We start from the raw sequence: 16,422 nt of genomic DNA, 5'->3' as shown, positions 1-16,422 counted from the left end.
GAGATCTGAGTCACTTTGGGTGACCAAAGCTATGGAGGAATTCTTTTCTGCCTGGAGATGGAAAGTGTTGACCGAAATCCACAAACGCATTTACCCCTTCTCTAAGCTATGGAAGACGCATGTGGAGATATAGCAGTTGATGCTTTTCATGCCTGGAATCGACATGGTGAGCGATATTTCCCCCGCTGCTTGGCCAGGGAAAACATTGCTTGTGATGTGGATGAGGTTATGTGGAACAGACCGGAACAGAAGACAGGATGCAGCATAGTTTTTTACTGTAACGGTATACAGTAAATTCTTCTGTTGTTTTGTATGTAGACCACTGTATGTGCAACTTTGTGTTGGTTGGGATGTACACTGTGTACATTGTTTTCGTGGGGAAAATAAAATATATTTGTTACTGTGTATTTGTGTGTTCTGAGTACAAAAACCATATTCTAAAATATTTTACAACACGCCATATCTATGTACTGTCTGTAGTAAGTGTAACACTGAACAAAAAAAAAGTCATTATGATGAATGAAGAAGTGTTTTCCATTCATCATAGTGTTTTAAATTGAGCACATCAGTGTTCAACTGGTTCTTATAAAAGTCTATTCATATGATGGTTTGTGTCCGTCATTTGAAAACAAAATACCATTTTAAGAAGAAATTACATTGTTTTGAATGTAAAGTTTCATTTTGCAGGAGTAGTGAGGGGTTTTGCCCATTGTGTGTGTGTTTTTTGATTTGTGTGTAGAGTTCTGAGAGTACGAGGCATGCTTTAAGAAAATGTGTCTAAACAATCGAGAAAAACTGTAATACAGCTCTTGAGTATTAAGTATTTTTACTTTAAAAGATTTTCAAGATTTTGTCTCGTTTTCATTCAAAAAAATAACCAACAATATTGTATATATAATGGAGCACTCGTATGTATGTATTCTCTCCCTCAATATCTCAATCTATCAAATCAGAATTACTGTCCAGTCAAACATCTTTTTAATCTAAAGAATATGAAGAGTAGCAGCTGTGGTTTATGGTGCTGCTGAACTTTACTGGATTATACTGCCTCGCTGTCCTGAACAGTCATATCAAGACAGTTACAAAATCAGCCTACTTTAACCTAAAGAATATATCAAGGATTAGAGGACTTGTTTCAACCATATTTGTAAAAACGGGTGCATGTTTTTATCTTCAGTAGACTCGACTACTATAACAGTGTTTTTATGTCTCTGTAAAAAGTCAATCAGAAAGCTACAGCTGATCCAGAAAACTGCAGCTTGAATCCTCATTAGAACCAGGAAAGTGGATCACATCACTCCAGTTCTCAGGTCTTTACACTGGCTTCCTGTCAAACACAGAAATTACTTCTTCTTAGGTCGTCTAGTACTGTATGTTTTAGGGATTTTAATGGTTTTATGTGAAGCCCTTTGAATTGCCTTGTTGTTGAAATGTGCTATACAAATAGAATTGCCTTGCCTTGCTTTGCATAAAAGCGAACAATTACTGTAAAAGGTACACGGATCCTACCGATGGAGAAAACAGCCGAAAAGGCTCATACGGCAGCCAAACAGTAGGTGGCAATAATACAATTGAAAGGATGTCAATCAAAACATCAGACTGGGATGTGTGAAGGGTGTGGAGGGGAGGAGTCGGTTGAGCACATCGTTTTGAGGTGCTGCAAGTATGAGATGCAAAGAGAGGGGCTGAGGAATCAGCTGAGGGAGTCAGGGGTGCATTAATGCACATTACAGACACTACTGACTGTGTGTGAGAGAGCACAAGGTGGAATACTGTTAGCCTTCATAAAGAGTATTTTATCGGATATCATGGAAATGCAGGGTGATTGGGGTATATGTATGTGTGCATGGATAGAATAGTTGATTATTTATTCATTTTTTTAGATAATTGTGTATGTGTGTGTGTGTTTTGGGGGGAAGGAGGGAAAGATAGGAAGTATTTGGCCTGATCCACACTCCGGTGCAGAAGGTGGCGGTAATGCACCAATAAATTGGATGCCAACTGCCATTAAACCAAAAAAAAGAAGAAGAAGATGAAGAATGTCTCAGCTCGCGCGTCTCACGTGACGTTAAACCGTTACGCACATACGTCACAGATCAGGAAGAGCGGTTTCTTGACGACAGGACTATATCATCCAAATAAGCAGGTATTTCTTTTCTAATAACCATAGAAGACAATTTCCATGTGTTGACAATATGCCGTTCCCTCCTAGATTTTATTCCCGAAGAACACGCAAAGCGGTTTAGCATATGTCGTCTATCCTAAACATGCAAAAGCTGCCAAGTTAGCAACAGTTAGCTAGAAAGCTATCAGCTGAGCATATTGTCGTAGCGTAGCGTAACGTAACGTTAATTTAGGTAAAACTAACAGATGACGTAGACAGTCGGGTCAGGAGACTCAATATTTAACTATCAAATATCTCTGATATAAACCATTTTAGTATAACCTTCCCATGTGAGTTAGCACAGATCACTTGACCTAAATTGGGCAGTTTTTAGCTAACTATCCAGTAAAACTATTGGGAAAATGATCTTGTAATGTTTTCAGGTGATTTAAAGGTGTTAATGTTAACGTCAGCACCTTACCTTTCGAGCCAAATACTGTTTTAATTAATTATGTTGATATTGTCCATAACCTTTTAACCAGAGTCGGTAAAATGAGGCTAACGCCGGGGAATCAGCCGGCTATGGTATAGCCAGACGTCCATTGTCATTGTAAATATTGTTTTTGCGGAGATTAATTATTGTTTAAAGGGTTGCTAAAATCACCATCAATGCTGTTAACCGAATATTCTGGCCTTTCACAATAACAACCCGCTTCAACACTCCAGATAGCGCAAGAGAAGCTCTTTCATCCTTTCCCCATCATCGCTCGACCGAGTGTTCTACTTTCTTTATACTTTCTCTCATCAAGGTAACTTTCTGTAGTAATTAGACATGTATATATGTATTCATTCGTTTACGGTAACGTCACATAGTGTGTAGATTTTCCATTAGTTGACACACTGTTAACTAGCCAGCCGTTCACAAACTTACAGTTTTTCAGTCCGGTAAAGTTAGCAAGATATTGACAGATTCAGACTTCACGGCTCAATAGCTCGTCAGCGAAACGACATTAAAACACAAACGACACCTCTCTGTAACCGTAGTGAGGTCGACTACCAACTACACCCCGAATTAACCTTCATTTTACCAGAACAGACGGCTCAGCGAGCTAAAGGAATCATTTTGTTTTTAAAATGCGGTCGCTTTCGAGGCAAGTGCGCAGGGACCGTCTGCAAAGTACAATGCGTAAAAAAATAACTAAAAGAAATATTCAATAACTCCAATGTTATGAATAGTAGCACCGCCAAAATCATGACATATGTCCATGAGCTTGTACTTGTTGTACTACACCCTTTACTTTGTTTGAAAATGGCTTTTCAGTATTTTATAAGAATATTTTTCAATATTTTTGCAAATACCAATCAATAGCTCCACTATTATAGAGGGTAGAGCCACCAAATTGATAGCATATGTACAAAACCATGTACTTGTTGTACTACACCCTTTACTTTGTTTGAAAATGGCTTTTCAGTATTTTATAAGAATATTTTTCAATATTTTTGCAAATACCAATCAATAGCTCCACTATTATAGAGGGTAGAGCCACCAAATTGATAGCATATGTACAAAACCATGTACTTGTTGTACTACACCCTTTACTTTGTTTGAAAATGGCTTTTCAGTATTTTATAAGAATATTTTTCAATATTTTTGCAAATACCAATCAATAGCTCCACTATTATAGATGGTAGAGCCACCAAATTGATAGCATATGTACAAAACCATGTACTTGTTGTACTACACCCTGTACTTTGTTTGAAAAAGGCTTTTCAGTATTTTCTACGAATATTTTTCAATATTTATTGCAAATACCATTCAATAGCTCCACTGTTATAGAGGGTAGAGCCACCAATCTGATAGCATATGTCCAGGATCTTGTACTTGTTGTACTACACCCTTTACTTTGTCTGAAAATGGCTTTTCAGTATTTTAAAAGAATATTTTTCAATATTTATTGCAAATACAGTTCAATAGCTGCACTATTATAAAGGGTAGAGCCACCAAACTGATAGCATATGTCCATGACCATGTACTTGTTGTACTACACCCTGTACTTTGTTTGAAAATAGCTTTTAAGTATTCTAAAAGAATATTTTTCAATATTTATTGCAATTACTGTTCAATAGCTCCACTATTATAGAGGGTAGAGCCACCAAATTGATAGCATATGAACATGAGCTTGTACTTGTTGTACTACACGCTTTACTTTGTTTAAAAATAGCTTTTGAGTATTTTTTAAGAATATTTTTCAATATTTTTTGCAAATACTGTTCAATAGCTCCACTATTATAGATGGTAGAGCCACAAAATTGAAAGCATATGAACATGAGCTTATACTTGTTGTACTACACCCTTTACTTTGTTTGAAAATGGCTTTTCAGTATTTTTAAAGAATATTTTTCAATATTTTTTGCAAATACTGTTCAATAGCTCCACTATTATAGAGGGTAGAGCCACCAAACTGATAGCATATGTCTAGGATCTTGTACTTGTTGTACTACACCCTTTACTTTGTTTGAAAATGGCTTTTCAGTATTTTTAAAGAATATTTTTCAATATTTTTTGCAAATACTGTTCAATAGCTCCACTATTATAGAGGGTAGAGCCACCAAACTGATAGCATATGTCTAGGATCTTGTACTTGTTGTACTACACCCTTTGTTTAAAAATGGCTTTTCAGTAATTTCAAAGTATAAAACTCAATATTTTTGGCAAATAATGTCATGGACGATAGCACCACCAGAACCAGGCCATCAATAGTTTTTTTGATACAATTTAGATTATAATTTCTTTGAGTATAATCCAAATACATTCTATTGCAGTGTAGCTTCATTAAACTTCAAACAAAGATCACTCGATCCCATTTGATTTTCATAAAACATAATATTTGTTATGGAGCAGTTTTATAAATCAATATAAAGACTCAGACACACAATCTTATATTAACTAAAGGCTTCCTGAAAACACTCAACCCAGTTGTCATTAGTTAGTCTGCAAGTATCATTGATTTGATCAAACTACTGCAATTGTAAACCTATGTTTCATACTTTACGTTGGTTTTGACCAATACAAATATTAATACATATATTAAGATAAGAGCCATTGGAACTTATTCACTCGAATTATTTTAATTCAAAGAAATATTACATAACAATATAAACATATATTTTAGCTTGAACAACATTTTTATGACTTTAAACAGGTCTAAGGAATAAAAAAAAGTTACGCTATAAACAAATGTTCAATTCAGTTGCATATATTTTGCTGAACAAATTTTTTTTTTAATGTTTTTGTGCCTGACTTTTTTCTCAAAACTTTAGCTTGAGTCTGCCTTTCTATAGTATAGACTGGCTGTTACACAACAAACAATACCAAGGGGTGCCTTTGCTTGGTATTTCGACTGATGTCATTCCAAGGCACTGCGTGTGAAACCATCTTGAGCAGGTTTCACATTGAATCTACATGGGAATAAATACATTGAATGTGTTAAGAAAATGGCAACTTAAGGAAACCTGAAATGCATAAAGGCATTATAGCAATATTTGATTAATGTTATTCTTTGAAGCTCAGTCCAGGTTATTTACGGATTGTTCACAACTCAGATTATACCCTAATGTGTAGAAACATTTTCTCACCCAAACAACATGAACAGCAGGTTTGGGAAGGTCCTCATTTCCACAGAAGGAACAGATACAATTATATACAGCCATGTGCAAATGCCATGATTCTGGTGGCTCTACCATCTATAATAGTGGAGCTATTGAATGGTATTTGCAATAAAAATGGAAAAATATTCTTTAAAAATACTGAAAAGCCATTTTCAAACAAAGTAAAGGGTGTACTACAACAAGTACATGGTTATGGACATATGTTATCAATTTGGTGGCTCTACCCTCTATAACAGTGGAGCTATTGAATGGTATTTGCAATAAATATTGAAAAATATTCTTACAAATTACTTAAAAGCTATTTTTAAATAAAGTAAATGGTGTAGTACAACAAGTACAAGCTCATGTTCATATGCTATCAATTTGGTGGCTCTACCATTTATAATAGTGGAGCTATTGAACAGTAATTGCAATAAATATTGAAAAATATTCTTTTAGAATACTTAAAAGCTATTTTCAAACAAAGTACAGGGTGTAGTACAACAAGTACATGGTCATGGACATATGCTATCAGTTTGGTGGCTCTACCCTTTATAATAGTGGAGCTATTGAACTGTATTTGCAATAAATATTGAAAAATATTCTTTTAAAATACTGAAAAGCCATTTTCAGACAAAGTAAAGGGTGTAGTACAACAAGTACAAGATCCTGGACATATGCTATCAGATTGGTGGCTCTACCCTCTATAACAGTGGAGCTATTGAATGGTATTTGCAATAAATATTGAAAAATATTCGTAGAAAATACTGAAAAGCCTTTTTCAAACAAAGTAAAGGGTGTAGTACAACAAGTACAAGATCCTGGACATATGCTATCAGATTGGTGGCTCTACCCTCTATAACAGTGGAGCTATTGAATGGTATTTGCAATAAATATTGAAAAATATTCGTAGAAAATACTGAAAAGCCTTTTTCAAACAAAGTAAAGGGTGTAGTACAACAAGTACAAGATCCTAGACATATGCTATCAATTTGGTGGCTCTACCATCTATAATAGTGGAGCTATTGAATGGTATTTGCAATAAAAATGGAAAAATATTCTTTAAAAATACTGAAAAGCCTTTTTCAAACAAGATACAAGTTGTAGTACAATGAGTACAAGCCCATGGACATATGTCATGATTTTGGTGGTTCTAGCGTTTATAATAGGGAAGTTATTGAATTTTTCTGTAATATGTTTTTCCGCATTGCACTTTGCAGACGGTCCCTGCGCACTCGCCTCACGGTCCGCGCACTTGTCTCACGAGCGGCCACTCGTTAAGATCAATGTGAATTGTACAGCTTCTGCACTGGTCCGTGTTGGTCAAATTATACGTTATTTGGGTTGTAGCATGTTGTCGACATAACTACGGTTACAAGGAGGTGTCGTTTGTGTTTCATCGTCCTTTCGCTGATGAGCTATTGAACCGTGAAATCTGAATCTGTCAATATCTTGCTAACTTTACCGAACTCAGTTTTTCTCGATACTTTAGACACATTTTCTTAAAGCATGCCTCATACTCTCAGAACTCTACACACAAATCAAAAAACACACACACAATGGGCAAAACCCCTCACTACTCCTGCAAAATGAAACTTTACATTCAAAACAATGTAATTTCTTCTCAAAATGGTATTTTGTTTTCAAATGACAAACACAAACCATCAAATGAATAGACTTTTATAAGAACCAGTTGAACACTGATGTGCTCAATGTAAAACACTATGATGAATGGAAAACAATTCTCCATTCATCATAATGACTTTGACCTTTTTTTTTGTTCAGTGTACACTTACTACAGACAGTACATACATGTGTTGTAAAATATTTTAGAATATTGATTTTATACTCAGAACACACAAATACACGGTAACAAATATATTTTATTTCCCCCACGAAAACAATGCACACAGTGTACATCCCAACCAACACAAAGTTGCACATACAGGGGTCTACATACAAAACAACAGAAGAATTTACTGTATACAGTTACAGTAAAAAAAACGATGCTGCATCCTCTCTTCTGGTCCGGTCTGTTCCACAGAACCTCATCCACATCACAAGCAATGTTTTCACTGTCCAAGCAGTGGGGGAAATATCGCTCAGCATGTCGAATCCAGCCATGAAAAGCATCAACTGCTTTATCTCCACATGCATCTTCCATAGCTTAGAGAAGGGTTATATGCGTTTGTGGACATACACTTTCCATCACCAGGCAGAAAAGAATTCCTCCATAGCTTTGGTCAACCAAAGTGGCTCAGATCTCATCAGAGTTTACGGTCCTTGGCCTTCCTCGTCCTTGTCCTCCTCCTCCTCCTCCTCCTCTTACTCTCACTCCTCTGGCTCTGTTTCTAATGTTGGCATCCATTGCTCCAAAACAGAAGAGCTCACCTGTTGCCCTTTTATGCTAAAGCTCTGAAATGTAACACTGTGTGATAGGTGTTTGCCTATGTGACAAGTCAGTGTGCATAGTAGGGTAATTGACTTTAGAATTTTGAATGACAGTGTTTGTCTTGTGAAAACAAAATTTTCTTCATGAAAATTGTACAGAGAATGCAGAGAATTGTGTGTAGTGTTTTGAAAAAAGTGTGTTTTAGAACTGCAATTTGAGTGTAAAGCAAGAATTGTGCTTGCAGTTTAGCAGAATTGGTTCAGGGGGTTGGTGCATGAGTTACATGTTGTGGTCATTGTGTGTCAAGTACCAGTATTTGTGTCTAAACAATGGAGAAATACTGTAATCTGTCTACAGTGCTTTCAGGACTAAACGGGCTGTGTCAGGTGACCAATCTTAGGCCCACACCATCATTGTCGAACACATTCAAATGTCACAGAAAATCGGTCGGTTAAGGAACATATTTGGGTGGCATGTAACTTGTAAAACACTTCCCCCCCCCCCCATCTTTCTGCAGTCAAAAAGCTGTGGCAAACATGTCCTACGGCAAAGCAGAGAGCTACCGGCCGGTCCCACGGGATTTCAACAGCCTCATCCAGACATGTAGCTCCAACATCCAGAAGATCACACAAAACAGTAAGAACTTCTCTGCCATCACCATCAGCAAAAATGATCAATAGTTTCAGATGAGTCTATGCGATGATGTTATTATTTTGGACAAGTTCAGCTTTAGACAGGTAAAGGTTGCGCCCCCCCCCCCCAGTTACCATAGTAACACAACAAAGAGTTCCCTTCATCTCAGGCTTAACAAAGTTTTCACTACAACCGGCTTTGTGGAAGAGGGCTCATGGCCTCTACATGGCCTGCTTTGTTACATCTGTACACACAGAAGACAAAATGCTGCGATCCATTACTGCGTTTTGTTCTCTTTACAGCTGCTCAGATCAAGAGCCTGGTGAACCAGCTTGGGACCAGCCAGGACACCAGTGAACTCCAAGACCGCCTGTATGTACCCATGCTATCTCTAGTAACCATTCAGACACACCTAGTCCCTCTGAGCTCATGATTGATCTGTTCTTTGACTCAATTACAATATGATGTACAAAATACATTCCTGTCATTAGAACTTTAATGATGTGTATTAGCTGCATCGAGTTATTGTAAACAGGTGGTCTTAATTTCCTCTCTAGAGATGACATAGATGACAGGCTATCCAAACCCCCCCCCGAGCTGTAAACCTTCGGGGAGACAGTGGAGGTGATCATCATAATCAGGACAGGGGATTCTGGGTCGTCTGCGGCCATTCTAAACTGTTGTGTACCCATAGGCAGCAGATACAACACTATACCAACCAACTGGCAAAGGAAACCAACAAGCACCTGAAAGAGTTGGGCTCCACCCCTTTGCCCACTTCACCCTCAGAGCAAGTAAGTACCAATCTGCATTACGATGGAATTTATCATACAATAACTTAGACAGTAATAAGAGTTTTTAAAAAGCGTAGATCATCAATGATGATGAGTTCTCTCATGATTGTGAGTGATTCAAACGGCTGTGAGTGATTCAAATGGCTATGTGTGGCACACGGGGAGCACAATGCAATTTATTTTATTTCATATACCCCCCAGAGGGCTTTAACGTCTGCACACATACAACATCCTCTGCCCCAAAACTCTGCAAAATGAAATACGACTTAACAGGGAGAAGCTAGCAAACCATGGTGAGAACAAAGGAGGGCCCTGCTATCAGGGTGGGCCGACTGCAACGGATGGCATGTGAACAGAAGGACCAGCCAAGCAAGAGACTCAGCTTCCCTGATTCTGGTCCTTGAAACCTTCTGTTTTCTGATAAACTAAATCATGAAAATACAGTGGATTCATTTCTTCTGCCTGTTTGACTTGAGATATATTCATATTCACGGCTATAATGGATTGATCCAGATCAAAGACCCGTCAGTGATGTGTATCTCCAACAATCTGATTTATTTGCTATGGTAAACCTGCTCATATATTTCATCTCCATGTATTGGGCCCGGTGTTTCTGATTGGTTTCCTCCCACCTGTGTCCAGAGGCAGCAGAAGATCCAGAGGGAGCGGCTCATGAACGATTTCTCAGCAGCTCTCAACAACTTCCAAGTGGTGCAGCGGCGCGCGGCCGAGAAGGAGAAGGAGTCGGTGGCCAGAGCCCGAGCTGGATCCCGCTTGTCGGTGAGTCGGGGTCTGTGGGGGTTTGAAAGCTCAAGAACTCTCCTTACTGGCCTCCTTCATGGCAACGTGTGATGCTGACCCCACTCTCCTCTGTCCCACAGGCTGACGACATCCCGCAGGATGAAAAGCTGGTTTCTTTTGACAAGTAAGTGACGCTCCTTCAGTTAGGGTTCCTCTGTCAGGCAGTGGCACTTTGCAACGTGAGTTATTGAGACCCCTAAGAACGAAATCTAGATATTCTCAACCTGAGCAGTTAAATCATTTCAGACAAAAAATTGAAGAATTCATTCTTTCTCATTTAGTGGTGAAAAATACATATCTCCTTTTCAGATATTTCCGTCATGAACCTCAAGCATTTAAAAAACCAATCAACATGGAATTTGTCAAGAAATCTTAGTTTGAACACCAAAAAATATCAGAGATATCAAATGGCCAATTTGTAAATAAAATCCATACCCCCATAGAGTAAACAAAAAACAAGTTTGTAGTGTGCAGAGCCCACAGTGGGAGTCTGTAGATTTCAGCATGCTGTAAAAGATGTGTTTTTGTAAAGCCAGGAGGACTGGGGTCAGATGACCACCCAGACAGAGGAGGGGGCCATCACAGAGGAGGACCTGGAGCTCATCAAGGAGAGAGAAACCAACATCAGACAGCTGGAGGTTAGCATGTGCTTACTATTATCATTCTAATATAAATGTATGGATACCAGTACCTCTGCTAGAAACCCCCCATCCGATCCTGGGACCACGCAGCTGATTCTAGCTCCTTTGTTTGTGTTTCAGTCCGACATTTTGGATGTAAACCAGATCTTCAAAGACCTTGCAGTGATGATCCACGATCAAGGAGAGATGATTGGTCAGTCACACTCGGCTCGTTCGTCTCATGGTCCTAAACACATCTTAGCAGCACAGCAGCAGCACAGCAGCAGCACTGACACCTGCTCCACTCGTGCAGTTTATAGAGCAACAAGCAAGGGAAAAATCTCCACATGCAGCACGTGTGGACACCTGCAGCTTATATATATATAAAAGATGTGTACATACACATCTTTTTTCCGTTCTTAATTTGGTTGGTGCGGCTTATATTCAGGTGCACTCTATAGTCAAACATATCTCCACACCAACATGTACAATACCTTGTATTATTCTTTGTTTTATTTATTTTTATTTTGCTTGTTTTTTTAGCGAAGAGCAAAATGTAAACCGAAGACAGATACGTATTTGTTTGAATAACTTGACGTTGTTCATCATCTGCCCTGTAGACAGCATTGAGGCGAACGTGGAGAATGCTGAAGTTCATGTAGAACGAGGAACAGAGCAGCTCCAGAGAGCCGCCTACTACCAAGTGAGTCTGCAGCCGCCAACACGGTGCCCTCCACCAGTGGCGTTCCTGCCAGTAACCCTCCAATCTGTGCTTTCCTCTCCCAGCAAAAGTCCCGGAAGAAGATGTGCGTCCTTGCTATGGTTTGTTCCATTGTGCTGGTGATACTTGGCATCATCATCTGGCAAGCTGCTGCTAGCAAGTGAGGCGGCGCCACACAACCGATGTGTCAGAACCGTTTGACTCTACCCCTCCCAACTCCAGTACCTGCTTGGAATCACCACAAAAGGCTCCGCCACGGTCAGCACATGAAGTGGATGGTCACATTTAGACTCTTTTTGTAAAATCCTATTTAAAGTCCGATGGGCTTATGTCTTGTCTTGTTTACTGTACTAACACTAGTTGTAAAGTATTTCAAAATGAAAACACGATTTTGCGAACGATTTCAGCAAAAAAAAGAAACACTCGACTTGTTAATGTAATCGATTTCATAGCCTTGAGGAGCCTATGAAGTGGCATCTTGTGATGTTGAGTGTGAGGAGGGTCTGCGCTCCCAGTAACGTCCCCTGGGACTCGTATTAATCCTGCTGCTGATGGCAGTCGTGTTTGTAATGTACATGTTGTAAAATGAAAGCTCTAATCCATGTCTGTAAATATTACAAAGTGCTTCAATATATTCTGCTAAGTACATTATACAAGTAATCAGAGTCCAGTCTACAAAGAAAACATTTTTAAATTAATTTCTATGAGTCTAATAAATGTCTTAAACACTTGAGCCCTCTGGATGTGTTTTCAGTCATGTGACTTAAGCAGGCTGGAATGTTGGAAGCCCACTTGGTGTACACTTTTGTTCTTACGCATGTGATTTGTCTGGATTTTCAGTTCTACTACTGACACCCTGTAGGTCGTTACGGTGAAAAGAGAGGACACAGAGTTCAGGGAGAGGTCACTAAGTTAATGACAGACGCCTATTGTGCATGAGATTAATCAATTTCCCCTCAACACAAACAACAACAGTAATACATTTACACAGTGCAAGGTCTGGTGTAGCTCAGGTAGATTCATTTCTGCTGATCTGCATGTGCATTCATCATGAACACTGTTTACTCCGCCTAATGTATCCAAAGCTATTCAAGTGGTTCCATCTCCACTACTGCTACAAAACAAGACATGATGATCCAGTCCTAATTCTACAAATTCAGCTTGCTCTGGGTCAATATGCAGTGTTTTAAGTTTGTCCAGCAGATGGCAGCAGAAATGGAAGAACAGCTGGTCCCTGAAATCAGGGTGGATTATTATCATCAAACGTCTGCATGCTGACCCAATAATGGCGTGGAGAGGGAGCATTCAGCCGCAGCCAGATGTCTGATTGAGACTGATGAGGAATGGACTCTGTCGTCATCAGCTTACTGTCATGTGGACACAAAACACATTGTCCTTGCTTTCACAGAGCAACATGCTGAAAGACTTCCATTTGTTGTGGCTTTTGTTTCAGTATTAAAATGTCACATTTGAACACCCATTTACAGACGATAGATGCAGTCTGCAATGTACGTTTGTGCACTCATGATACACCCAGATGCTCAGCCCCTTTAAATGACATTTAGTACATCATGGGACAGTGACTAATTATTTGTTTGTTTTAAAACTATTAAGTAAATACTGTGCACTACTTTGAGCTCAAATTTGGTACCAGTATCAGCCTTAAAGGTCTAGTAGAAATAATTGATCAAAGTATCTTCTTAAATATAATATTAAGAAATAGATGAATGACAAAAACGGTTAAATATATCTATGGTTTAATACACATATCCTGCAACCTACAGGTAGAGATATGAAGACGCTTACTCTGTGTCTCCTCAAATGGTCTCTGAAGCAACAGATTAAAATGTGGAAAAATAAAGATATAACACATTACTTGCACTTTTATAACATTTAAGAAAATAAACTTAATTGAACTGAACTGAATTGCAAAGTTTTTGATTTTTTCCTGTGCCAATGTGAGGCAAATATGTAATTTTGAATCAAATTGAATCAAATTACAAATATAAACCATACAGACATATTGATAACTTTGGAAAGTTTAGGTTGTGCACTTAGATTTCAGACAAAGGTCTGTGAGTTTTGTTTTGCAGACAGAATGAGTTCAGTATGGTGAAAAGCTTCAGACAGGGGGGGTGTTCTCTACTCCTCTCTCGCTGTCACTTCACCTCACCACCTGCTCTTCCCACTGGGGGGAGGGGCAGACTGCAAGTGATAGTGAAGGGGGGAGGGGGAGGGCTTTTGTCTTGAATGAGTGAGGAGATGTGACTGTACAGGCTGCTGGTGCAGGGAGCGCTCTGCTCACCACACAAAAGACACACCGTCATGTGTCTGCATGCTAATAGGTTCCTTTTATGCCAAACAAATGTCCATTGTGCTGCCGATTTGAACGTTACATTTGTTCATTTTTGTTCAAGATGGAAGCATTTACTCACTTACTTTACGTGTTGCCACTAGTTTTTAAAAATCTTCTTTTTCAGTTTTCATCAGACATTTTCTTCATTTGATGAGCAGGAACACATCATTTCTGTGTATAGTTTATGAGGAACAATGAGATCATTTTAGTGAAACATTTAACTTAATACATACATTTTTCATGTACTTATATAACTTTTTTTAAATGTGGCATTACTTACAAGAATAAAAATGAAAAGACGATTGTTATACTGACAAACTGCTCAATTGACATTTTTTGCTTTTTTTTGAGAGTGTTGACTAAACTGTGACTCACTTTTTAAGAATGCATAGTGCAAATGCAAATGAAACAGACAAGCCGGTTGTACAGCACTCAGGACTGACTTTCTTTTTTTTTACGACTTACTCTTTGTACTGTGACCTGCACAAGGCCACATAGTAGGACCTGGACCAGGACCTGGACCAGGTACAAGGAGTGACAATAAAGAGTGGCAGAATTGTTGACTCTTTCTGTCCTTTCAGCATCAAAACAGTGATGAATAATAAAGTTCGAACAGATGTCAGTGGGCTGTATTGTCCCAGTAACTCAAATAGCAAAAGCGCTTTTTATGGTCTTATTACTGCAGGAACTGCCACTCAGCAGGTTGTTTTGATGGAACTATCTGCCACTAGAAATGAAACCCTGCCAAACAATTAGGATCAACAGGAGAAACCTTTGGTCATGTGAGTTGTAACTGTTGTAACCTGACAAACAGGTTATACGCCTGTACTCTGGTGCTTCAAGATACAACGTGATATTAAGAGGAGAAGAGGTGTTGTTTTCCCCTGCTCACAGTATTTATGCTAAGCTAGGCTAGGATGTTATTTTTGGCCTGTTCCATCAAGATTCTTTTCTAATCTTGTTGGAAGATATAATAACAAAAGCTTCTTGTGACAGTGTCGGCCTACTAGAGCATGCTAATAAAAAGGAAGCAGTCAGTCATGGGACTGTATCAGCTACAGATAGAAGCAGGAGCTGAGATGCTCAGTGAAAATGGATGCGTTAGTTTTTATAGCACAGGACCCTTGGTTACTGATGGTGGAGCTCTACCATGAACAGCAGCTCTGAGCTGTAATTGGAGCAGGCTGATCTCTGGACTGCTCCGATTGGCCGCTTCCACAAACACACTTGCCTCATTACATACGAAGCTCCACCCTCCTGTGCAAAGACGGGGGAAGCAGAGAGTGTTTATGTGTTATTTAAACCCTACAACTTGTCTTACAGGCGGAGGGTCTCCCCACTTTATTATTTCCGTCAGAACTGTCCTAGGTTTATAAAGTATGTAGACACGGAAGCCCAGTAGGCAATGTGGCCATCTAAGTTGGCAACAAGGTTTTAAGTGCAGACAGGCTGCTTATGTATGTTTTTATTACGACACAAATCAGAAACATTTCTAGCAGATAAAAACCAGCAGGACATGTTCAGATGGGTCCCTTTACCTCAGCTGAAGATATGTTCATTAAATGGAATTTTCCATTATGTGCTTATCCTTTTTAATTGTGCAGCTCCCTAAACACGTTTTCATGTCTCAACATTTCAGTTCTATTCCAAGATTTTATACCAAATCACAGCTTGAATTTTTCAATAGTTTTTGATCATTTCTATTCAATCTCAAGTGTTTTTAATGTGTTACATTTAGCACCGGATCTGTGAAACCAACTGAATCAATTGTATGAGACAGAAGTGAGCAATGGAATGGCCACCAGTGTTCCTCCACCTGAAGGTTGTGAAGGCGTTATACACTTTACACAATTGTATCATACATGAAAGAAGAAGTTGAAGAACACAACAACATTTTAAATGAAATGTCACCTCAGGTTCCCAACTTTCAGATGATGTGCACCACCTTTTCGCGCGCTGTAGCGCTGTCTGTCAGACAGCGCTGAGGGCACAGGGCGCCCTCTCCTCCGTGGTCCACCAGAACCTAACACATTGTCAGAGCTTCTCTGTCGCGCTTTGTTTCTCTGTGTCTCGAGGAGCATTGACCGCTGAGCATCTTCTCCTCTGCAGGCTGATCAGAACGGAGCGGTGAGTCACTGACAGCATCATCATCATCATCATGATCATCATCATGACCATCAGCAGCAGGAACTCGCTCACAATGTGTTGACGGTTCTCTCAGTCAGCGCCATTTGCAGACAGGTACACCCACCGAGGCGTTCATCCCTCCTGCTCTCAAGCTCGGCTTTTATTCTGAAACAGCAACCGCTGTGCGTTTCAGGGAGTGTTCATGAATTCATCTTCATTCATTCAT

The 16,422-nt window shown here is 39.2% G+C and overlaps 2 protein-coding genes across 11 annotated transcripts in view; both read left to right on the top strand.

Moving 5' to 3' along the window:
- The first annotated feature begins 2,023 nt into the window (after positions 1 to 2,023).
- stx12 (syntaxin 12) lies at positions 2,024 to 12,446 on the top strand. Of its 2 annotated transcripts, XM_037473495.2 has the most exons (11): positions 2,029 to 2,146; positions 2,831 to 2,913; positions 8,662 to 8,780; positions 9,080 to 9,149; positions 9,472 to 9,571; positions 10,214 to 10,351; positions 10,453 to 10,496; positions 10,905 to 11,010; positions 11,134 to 11,206; positions 11,613 to 11,695; positions 11,779 to 12,446. In XM_037473495.2, exons 1-11 carry the CDS (start codon positions 2,033 to 2,035, stop codon positions 11,875 to 11,877), a joined length of 1,029 nt encoding a protein of 342 aa, XP_037329392.2. In that variant the 5' UTR covers positions 2,029 to 2,032; the 3' UTR covers positions 11,878 to 12,446. The 2 variants fall into 2 exon arrangements, with proteins under 2 accessions (XP_037329394.1, XP_037329392.2); XM_037473497.2 differs by lacking the exon at positions 2,831 to 2,913 and having other exon boundaries at positions 2,024 to 2,146.
- Positions 12,447 to 16,063: 3,617 nt separating this feature from the next.
- Positions 16,064 to 16,422, top strand: part of epb41a (erythrocyte membrane protein band 4.1a) — a 40,996-nt gene continuing 40,637 nt past the window's right edge. For 8 of the 9 annotated variants that reach the window (XM_062558689.1, XM_037473381.2, XM_037473382.2 and 5 more), the window contains exon 1: positions 16,067 to 16,196. The gene's annotated coding sequence lies outside the window, so the exon portion shown is untranslated. Of the gene's footprint in view, positions 16,197 to 16,422 lie in introns of all 9 variants that reach the window. The other variant, XM_037473383.2, reaches the window with a different exon arrangement.

The sequence above is a fragment of the Pungitius pungitius genome, chromosome 17 (genome assembly GCF_949316345.1).
Source record: "Pungitius pungitius chromosome 17, fPunPun2.1, whole genome shotgun sequence".
Lineage (NCBI taxonomy): Eukaryota > Metazoa > Chordata > Actinopteri > Perciformes > Gasterosteidae > Pungitius > Pungitius pungitius.
This window is presented reverse-complemented; position numbering and strand designations above follow the sequence as displayed.